This window comes from Microtus ochrogaster, chromosome 8, assembly GCF_000317375.1.
Source record: "Microtus ochrogaster isolate Prairie Vole_2 chromosome 8, MicOch1.0, whole genome shotgun sequence".
NCBI lineage: Eukaryota > Metazoa > Chordata > Mammalia > Rodentia > Cricetidae > Microtus > Microtus ochrogaster.
The window spans coordinates 41,545,398-41,554,661 of NC_022015.1; the positions used below are offsets into that span (position 1 = coordinate 41,545,398).

Sequence of the window (9,264 nt, forward strand, 5' to 3'; positions counted from 1 at the left end):
CTGGTCTACAAGAGCTAGTTCCAAGACAGGCTCCAAAGCTACAGAGAAACTCTGTCTTGAAAATCAAATATCAAGCAAAGTCCAACATCCAGTACTGATATCAAAGCCTGCATTTTAGGGTTTAGTATTTGTGGTCTGCCGTCCGCAGCACACACTGCTTGTCCTGCAGGCTGAAGTCACTGCTTTATACAGCTGCTGCGGTCCTCGGCACACACCTCACACTCCTATAATCTGAGGTTCCCACTGTGACTGAGACTGCACCTTCACCCATGGCCTCCTGACCTCTCTTCAGGGACCCTGGCCCTGCCACATGGTACCAGACCTCAGCTGTTCCCCATGACACCTTTGTGCCTTCAATACCAATACCAAGTGGAAGACACACGGTTTGCCAAGTTCTGCTGAGAGCTTGAGATGTAGCCTTGGCCCCTACTAGGCCATGGCTTCTGTGCGGTGATCCTGAGAAACAATTCCCAGAAGACTTTGCCTCTGATTTTTCGACCCTAGCTAACAAACATCCATTGCCCCAGTAGAGCAAAGGTTTCACTTCCACTGTCTGCATTGCTCTCAATGGTCTTCCGAGTCCCCACAACACATCTCTAAGCTTTTCCTGCTCAAAGTTCCAAAATCCTCTGCCTTCGTCCCACAAGGCAGCCCAAAGCATAAAAGCCAGATGGCCAGATCCATCACAGCCGTACCCCACGTTCCAGGTACCAACTTTTATAGTAGTTTGCTTCTCTGTTCTATGACAAAAACACTTTGGGGAAGAGAAGGTTTATCTGGCTTACAGGTTTCCATCCTCCTGTAATGGAAGCCAGGGCAGGAACGCAGAGGTAGGAACTGAGCAGTGGAGGAACACTGCTTGTTGGCTTGCTCCCTTTGACTTACTCAGCTAGCTCTTATTTTTTTTAAGGTTTATTTTTTATTATGTTTAATTACATGTCATGTGTATGTCTACGTGTGGGTATGTGCACGTGAGAAGGCCAGAAGCATTCATTCCCTAGAGCTGGGGTAATAGACAGCTGTGAGCTGCCCAGTGTGCTAGTGGGAACCGAACTTGTGTCTTCCAGAAGACCAGCACGTGCTCTTAACCATTGAGCCATGTCTCTAACCCCTCTGCTAGCTTTTTTGTATAGCCCAGGCTCACCTGCCTAGGAATGTGTCACGGGTACACTGGGCCCTCCTACATCAGCAAGCAATCAAGAAAATGTCTTCATAGACATGCCCATAAACCAATCTAATGGCAGCAATTCCTCAGTTGAGTTTCCTCTTCACAGGTGTCAGGTGGACAACTGGAGCTAGCTGTGACAGCTTCTCTTCCCAGTCATCATGCTTGGGACTCAGGTCAGAGACATAGCATGACCTCTTAGAAAGCACCGCTTGTGAGACTGTGAGCTCCCTGAGGCAGAGGCTCAACCCCAAAGGAGTGGGGGAAAAGATGAGGAGGTTGGAAGACATAGAGAGAGAAGAGGTACCCTGAGACACGGGGTCAGGGTCAACCAAGGTCACCATGTCCCACTTCCTAGATCCCAGGTCCCTTTCATTGTTGAGTGCCAACCCAGACCCTGCCCACCTACCCACCTGGACAGCACATTCAGGTTTTGGCAAGTCCAAGTGGCCACACTATAATTCCTTTTGCGAACTGGTCCAGGCATGGCTCCCTGGCTACAGAAGCCCACTGATAGGAATCCCCAGCACCTCCAGGCTCCCAGAGGCAGCCAGCAGACACAGAGCCCAGATTCAAGGGATTATAGCTTTATTTTCCTCTCCCGCATGTCCCCAGCAAGGCTTAGATATCAGCCCAGCTTGTCCCCAGGGAATGGGCCTTGACGTCCCATCTAGACCGGGCACAGGGCTCTCTTGCCCACTCTTGCCAGCCTCCTTCAGCTGGAGCATCCCCTAAAGATCGTCTCCTAAATGATGGCTGTGTGGCAGAGCAAGAGCCCCGGACATGAGCGACCTGGTGGGACCAGTCATTGTCCCTGCCTACAGACTTGTCCCAGTTCCTTTGCAGGGCCCCAGTACAGCTTGTGGGGGGCCTGGGAGTCCAGGCCTCTCTATTCAAGGACTCTTCTCGAGGTCCCTGGGTACCACGGCACTTGGGTTGCCTGGGAGACCCACCGATGGTGCAATGAGGACGAGGCTGCTCTCCTAAGCCTCCTGTCACCTCAGCGTCACTGGCTGAGGGAAGGGGTAAGGGGATGTTTCTCCGGTTTCTGCTCCTGGAGGGCTAGAGAGAAAAGCTGGGCTCAGGCTTCCTCTCCAGGAAGACGCCCAGCAGTCAAGGCGGCCCAGGGGACCCTGGGCCATCTGCCCACCGGCTATCCCTCTACCCTGTGCTCCTTTCTGCCTCCAGGCTGTCCCTAAACTTCAGCTCCTCTCTGAAGCCTGTCCCCAGCCAGCTCCCTCCTTCAAATCCCAGCCTGTACACACACACACACACACACACACACACACACTTCTTCCCCAGTGCTATATTACTGCTAACATGCTGGGGCTGAGCCCACACTGTTATATGCCTACATGTGAAAAGCTTTAAAAACTTCGTATGAAAAAAATAATGGGTGTGGTGACACACAACCTTTATCCCAGAACTGGGAAAGTTGAGGCAGAAGGATTGCCACACATTTGTGGCCAGCCTGGGCTACACAGTGAGTTCTGGACCATCTTGGGCTAGATAACAAGACTGTGTCAAAAGAACAAAGAAAATAGTAAGGCATAGGCAGGCGCAGGGGAGGTAGAGGCAGGAGAATGAGTTGAACGCTAACCTAGAAAAGAAAGGCAAGTCTTGAGCTGGACATGGTGGATAACCCTGTATCATGCCTGTAACTCTAGCACTCATGGGGCAAAGACAGGCAGATCATCTGAGCCTGGCTTCAAACTACAGTCTATAATAGTAAGACTAGCCAGGCTGCATAGTGAGACTCTGTCTCAAAAAGTAAAATAATTTTTTTCTTTCATCCTAAAAGCAAACAAGTAAAATAATTTTAAAAAGAAAATCTCATTTGTAATTTTTTGCACTGAGTACACATTGAAAATGGTAATTGTCTAGGCAGACGGAGTTAAATGAGTCATGCCATTAAAAGCCTTGTACCTGTCTCTCTGTTTTCTGCTAAAAAGGAAGAAAAAATACACACGTAGCTCGCAACAATGTATTTCTTTTTTTTCCCCCATTTAAGACAGGATCTTGTCATAGAGTCTAGGCTGGGCTTGACCTTTCAATCCTTCTACGTCAGCCTCCCAGCTCCTGAGATGACCAGCATGTGCCACGCATGCCCTGTTCACACTGTATTGCTATCAGCGCGGGCTGTTGTAGACGGTGGTTATACCCTGTTTACACTGTATTGCTATCAGCTCAGGCTGCTGTAGGGTATTTTCAAGCAGTATTTACTGTCTGTCTCCCTACACCAAAATGCTCTCTGCCATATCCCCAGGAGTGCACCATCTGGTGTTTGGTAAGGAATCCTTCCCATCAGAAGAGAGAATTGGTGATAAGACTTGCCAGGGACCCCCAACTCACCCTCTCGACTGGCATCTGTTTCATGTTCCGGGAGGGTCTTAATGGAGCCATCCCATTCCACACCAGATCCTGGGAATCAAAAGGTAGCCACTGGGCCATGGTGCCAGGCAGTGATGGGTGAGGCACACAGAGACTAACAGGAATGAATCTCCTCCCCAAAGGGGCAGGGTCCAGTGGAGGATGATGGGGGCTCATATTCAGGGACTCTATATCTCACCTTTGCTATGGGCACTGGGTGCCCCCAGGGGGCCTGGCCTGCGCTGTCGGAATCGCTGCCTTGGGGTGTCCCCTGGACTGAATGACTCAGAGCTTCGCCCGACAGGGAACCGGGAGCTGAGTCTCCGCCGCTGCCCACCTGCCAGGGTCTCATCTCCCAAGCAGAGAGAACTCTGGGCACGGCGCATGGGTGCCGGTGACAAGGACCCTGTGGAAGGGTTGGGTGTCATCAACATACAGGGAGAGGCCAGTCAAACAGAGAACCAGTGGGTGAAGCTACACAGGGCAGAAAGAGGAACAGAATGTAGGAGAGAAGGGAGCTGGCAGAAAAGCCTGGCCAATGTGTTGCTGGCTCACAGCTCACTGTGTGGCCACAGGCAAAGCACCTCCCACTATCTGGTCCTCAGGTTCCTTTTGTACCATCAAGAATATGACCCTTCCCTAATGTGCCCTGCCGCTATGAGGTCTTAGGCTTGGTGTGGGTTGTGTAGAAATGGGGAGGAGGCAGACAGGAGACTCCACAGGCCCAGAGACAGAGCAGCCAACATCATCAAGGCAGGCTGGAGGCAGGTAGCAGGAAAAGTCTCAGAGGCAAATGTGCAGGCCAGATAGTAAGGAGATGCCAAGGATGGGAGACACGGGATAGGGGCATCCTGGTCACCAGGCCCTCAAACCCACCTGTCCCATCTGCCTCCCTGCCCTCAGGGAGCTCCGTCTCCAGGGGGCCCCCCAGGCTCTCCGTGCTGCCAGCCCCATCGGCCCCCAGGCGTGGCCCCCCATGGAGGGCCCCCTCCCGCCGGGGCCGAATCAGCCGCTTCACCTTGTCTGCCAGCCAGCTGCCCTTCCTGGGGGCAAGAGGGCATAAGAAGGGATAAGGGGACAGAAGAAGGAGGGAAAGGAGAGTTGTGTCAGGGAATGAAAAGGGCCAGGAAAACCCTCACTAAGACCTGCATCCCAGTCTGGCTTTTAGGGAACTGGGGGTCAGAGGAAGGACGGGGCAAAGGTTAGCAGGATCCCATTCCAGAAGGTGGGGCCTCACTTGGTGCGGGGCAGGGGCCCGGGTTCCAGGACGCGGTACTGGTCCATGATCTTCTCCACCAGCTTCTGCTTCTCCCGGCGTAAAGCATTAAGCTGGTCCCTTTAGAAAGAGGAGAGAATGGGTTCACAGAAATCCTGGCAAAGCCCTGGCAGAAACAGGTGTAACCCAGGGCAACCACTTTGCCGATAAAACTCCCCTATGCCTGGGTTCTTTTCCTAGGACCTGGGCGGGGTGGGGGTGGGGGTGGGGGGGTTGCTCCCTGAAGGACCAGGGGACGTGGCTCTGGTCCCGCCATGCTCACAGGTATTCTCGCTGCTCTCGATGCAGGTGGTCGCGACTCTCCAGACTGCGCTCCAGCAGCTCTCGGTTCTCCCGGCTCAGGGCCTGTACCTCAGCTAGCAGCTGCCTGTTCTCTTCCTCCTGGGCGCTGCGAAGCTGGGTCAGCAGCTGCGGGCAGCAGCAAGGCCAGGATGAATACCTGGCTCGAGACTGTCCCAGCTTGGCTTGCCTGCCTTGGCCTCCCTGGGCGGCCCTAACACTGTCACACCTCGCACTGTGTTGTCAGCCGACAGGCGCTCAGGTCCAGCTGCTGGTTGGACTCACGCAGCTGCTGGCTCTGCATCTCCAGCTGTGCCCGCTCCAGTTCCAGCCTTGCCAGGCGGCCCCGCAGTTCCCCACGTTCACCCTGGAGTTCCCCTCGCTCGCGAGACACCTCAGCCAGTAGCTTCTGAGCTCTTTGGAAGCAAAGACTACTGCTCTCCAAGAGACAGGAGGGCCACACCCACGGAGAGGAGGCGAAGCAGAACACACAGTGGGCAGTGACTAACCCACCCCAACCCACGTCGCCTGCGGGAATGCTGATATGGGGAGTGGGAGGCAGGCCTGAACCAGAGCTAGTACCTGTCGTGCTCATTCTGAAGTCTCCGCAACTCCTCCTCCAGGCCCCGCTGCCTTTGCCCATCCTGCATCAGGCGCTCACGCTCTGCCAGTAAGGCCACCTCTTGTGCTTCCACACTGGCCCTCTGGGCCTGCAACTGCTCATGCCTATATGGACAAAGCCAAAAGGGCTGCAGGGGACTTCAGCCTTGGCAAGTAGGCACTGCATTGTGGCGGTCAGGAAATCTGACACTTCCTAAGCATAAGCACTACACCCCAGCAAAGCCCCCAAAAGCAGAACCGCATGCCAGGTGCTACCGTTCCTAGCCTCAAAGTCGGGGAGCCCACACCCTAAACAGATCAGCAATAGGGTAAATATGCAAAGTATGGAATTACCCACTGGGTCAGACCTAATGAGGGAGACAGGCAAGTGGCCGTGCCAGGGAGAGAAGCGGCACTTGGGGAGGTCTCACCGGCCCTGCAGCTCCCGGTGGGCCAGCTCCAGCGCGCGCATATTGGCCTTGAGATCTCGGTGCCGTCCCAGCAGTCCCTCCAGCTCCGTCTCTTGTCTCCGCTGCAGCTGGGCCAGGGCCTCATGGTCTCGGAGCAGAGCCTGCTGCTGCCCACGAGTCTCCTCCTGGGCCCGTCTTGCTGCCCGCACCTCCTCTTCTAGCACCCCCAACTTCCTGTGCAACTCCTGGCCCTGCATCTCCATCATAGACTTTTCAGCCTAGGGTGAAGCAAATGGGCAGAACCAGGGCAGTAGGCACCCTGCCCAGAAGGAATAAGGGGCGTGACCTGAGACCAGAGGGCGGAGGACAGGTCAAGCTACGGAGGAAGCAGAGGGACAGCTGAAGAACAGGAAGAGGTTAAAGGCGGTAGAGAGGCATCATGGTGGCATGGAAAAGCTGGACCATACAAGAGGCCGGACTCAGGGATGGGACCAATGGGTAGAGAGTAGGGAAGGCAGTGAAGGCTAGCGGCTAGGATGGCAGAGAAGGCTGAGAGGGTGATGTGACGGGGAATGGAGATGGGGACAGATGGGGAAGGCAGACTGGGATGGCTGAGGTCAGAGGACAAGTTCTGTGGGAACAGGTGGGGCAGCTGACTAGAGTACGGGAAAGGGCCCAAAACGACACAAATGGGGAGGGGACGATGGACCCAGGCTGCCACCCACCTGCAGGCGGCTGCTGTGTTCCTGTGCCCGCTGGCTCTGTAGCAGGAGCTCCTGTGCCCAGCCCTGCAGGCTCCCTAGCTGCCCCTCCAGGTGCTGCAGCTGCCCCTGCAGAGCCGCCTTCTCGGCCGCCAGTGTGGCATTCTGCCAGAAAAGGGTGTCAGAGGCTAAGTGGCCAGTCCTCCCATCCCCTGGGCAGTCTCTGCTCTATCAACTCACACTTCGCTCCACCTCGATGAGCCGGCCACTCTGGGTCTCCACAGTCCGAGGCTCAGCTCTCACCTCTGTCGCCAGCCCCACAGGGTACTGTCGCAGCTGCAGGGACAAGGTCCAGGGACACAGGTAACAGGTGCCTCGCACTCATAGGGGAGTATTGGAGCCCAAGAAAAAGCAGAGCAGCAGCCCGGCAATGGTGGTGCACGCCTTTAATCCCAGCACTTGGGAGGCAGAGGCAGGCGGATCTCTGTGAGTTCGAGATCAGCCTGGTCTACAGAGCTAGTTCCAGGACAGGCTCCAAAGCCACAGAGAAACCCTGTCTCGAAAACCCAAAATAAAAAAAAAAAAAGAAAAAAGAAAAGAAAAAGCAGAGCAGTCACCCCAAGAAGAGGCTCCATCCACTTAAGGAATGGAGGAAACAGCCCCACCAGCATGAGGTGAGCAGCTAGCCACCAATTCAAAGCTAAGACCTGAGTCCTGGCGGCCCTGGTTGTCCACTCCCAGGTTGAGGCAAGGGGCTGGCACCTCAGTTCCCAGGACAACCTTACCTGAATCAGCTCCTCCTCCAGCTTCAGGGATCGGGCCTTGAGCTCCATCAATGCCTCCTCCTTACTGGTGGCTGCTGCCTGCAGCTCAGCTTCCAGCCGCTGCTCCAGGCCCTGGTACCTACCAGGAAAAACCTTGAACACCCAGTCCTTACTTCCCTGTCCCTCCCTGTCCCCAACCGCTGTGCCCACCTCTGGTGCTGGCTCTCCTGCTCTCGAAGGAACTCCTGGCGCTCCAAGGCTGCCTGTTCCAGCTCTCGCTGCAGATGCTCCAGCCGGGCCCCCAGCTCCTGGCCCCGTACCATGGCCTTCTCTAGCTCCTGAGGGCAGGCAGGGCAGGTGGAGATGAAAATGGGGAACATACCTGTCCCCCAGAGACAGAGGAGAGCTAGGGACAGGACTGAGAAGGGGTTTTCCTGCTCTGCCTTGCTCTGTTACCCTGGCAAATGTCTTTAATCCTTTGGATCTCTGTGTTCCCATCTGGTGGGCATGGTGGTTCACATCTGTAACACCAGCTCTCAGGAAGCTGAGGCAGGAAGATGACTGCAAAGCTAAGGCCAGCCTGGGCTACATAATGAGGTCTAGGCTAAAAGACCTGCAAGTGGGGTGCGGTGGCCTTGCAGAATGGATATGAAAGGCGTGGCCCCTAACTCTGGCAGGGTGTGGACGCAGCCCCTGAGATGCACAGTATGTAGGTGGCTTCACCTCTTTAAGCCCATAGTTTCTCATGGACTCAGGAGGCTGAGGAGCCCCACGAGCTGCCATGCCAGCCATGTGCAGGGGCTCAATGGAGACAGGCCTGCAGAACCCCCTCCACCACAGAGGGCTGGCTACTGAGAGCAGTCAGAACAGGAACTCGGGGTCTCGGGTGTAACCACAGTGCAGGGCCACAGAGGTCGGGTCAGGGCTATGGCATTTGGCAGTTGGGCCACAACATTCCAAGGGAGGGGAGGGAGGCCAAACCATTCTAACTCCTGGGGACCCTAGAAGATGAAGCTAAACAACAGTGAGTGTACCAACCCCTGGCCACACCCGGCCTCTGAAACCAAGACTGCTGTTGAGCCATCGTCCTAGCTAACAACTCTACGTCCTCGCTGGGCACTGCAGTTCCCAACAGATGTGGGCATGGCCTCGTGGTGAAAATCCACAGTTCAGGCGGGTGGTGGCGGCACACTCCTGTAACCAGCACTTGGGAGGCAGAGGCAGGTGGATCTCTGAGTTCAAAGCCAGATTGGCCTACAGAATGAGTTCCAGGACAGCCAGCACTACACAGAGAAACCCTGTCTCGGGGGAGGGGAGGAAAGGAGGAGAAAATTACAATTCCCATAAGGCCTTGCTGCCTGACTGGCAACTAGGGCCCTGGCACTGCTAGAGATAAGAGAATTGTAGTGCAGATGAAGTGGAGATCAGTGGAGACCAAGGGCCCTGCCCACTCCCTTTTCTAGCTATAGCCCCACCAACCCTAGCTGTTCTGGAACTAGCTCTTGTAGACTAGGCTGGCCTCAAACTCACAGAGATCCACCTGCCTCTGCCTCTCGAGTGCTGGAATTAAAGGTATGCACTACCCCATCTAGCCCCCTCTTTAGCCTCAGCGGCTCTGCTATACAGCTCAGGCTGGCCTCTAACTCTCAATCCTCCTGCCTCTGCCTCCTCCAGGAAGCCTTCCCTGGTGCATCCAGCA

General features: G+C 55.3%; 1 protein-coding gene across 1 annotated transcript in view; it reads right to left on the minus strand.

The window, feature by feature from the left end:
• Positions 1-1,765: 1,765 nt before the first annotated feature.
• The window catches only part of Ccdc88b (coiled-coil domain containing 88B), a 15,022-nt gene continuing 7,523 nt past the window's right edge, over positions 1,766-9,264 (minus strand). The window contains exons 15-27 of the mRNA XM_005351828.2: positions 7,776-7,903; positions 7,587-7,704; positions 7,042-7,137; positions 6,826-6,966; positions 6,122-6,378; positions 5,673-5,816; positions 5,320-5,506; positions 5,074-5,219; positions 4,773-4,871; positions 4,412-4,578; positions 3,735-3,941; positions 3,518-3,586; positions 1,766-2,227 (exon numbers count right to left, since the gene is read on the minus strand). Of these exons, the coding sequence (XP_005351885.1) occupies positions 2,172-2,227; positions 3,518-3,586; positions 3,735-3,941; positions 4,412-4,578; positions 4,773-4,871; positions 5,074-5,219; positions 5,320-5,506; positions 5,673-5,816; positions 6,122-6,378; positions 6,826-6,966; positions 7,042-7,137; positions 7,587-7,704; positions 7,776-7,903 (1,815 nt within the window). The 3' untranslated portion in view covers positions 1,766-2,171. The remainder of the gene's footprint in view (positions 2,228-3,517; positions 3,587-3,734; positions 3,942-4,411; positions 4,579-4,772; positions 4,872-5,073; positions 5,220-5,319; positions 5,507-5,672; positions 5,817-6,121; positions 6,379-6,825; positions 6,967-7,041; positions 7,138-7,586; positions 7,705-7,775; positions 7,904-9,264) is intronic.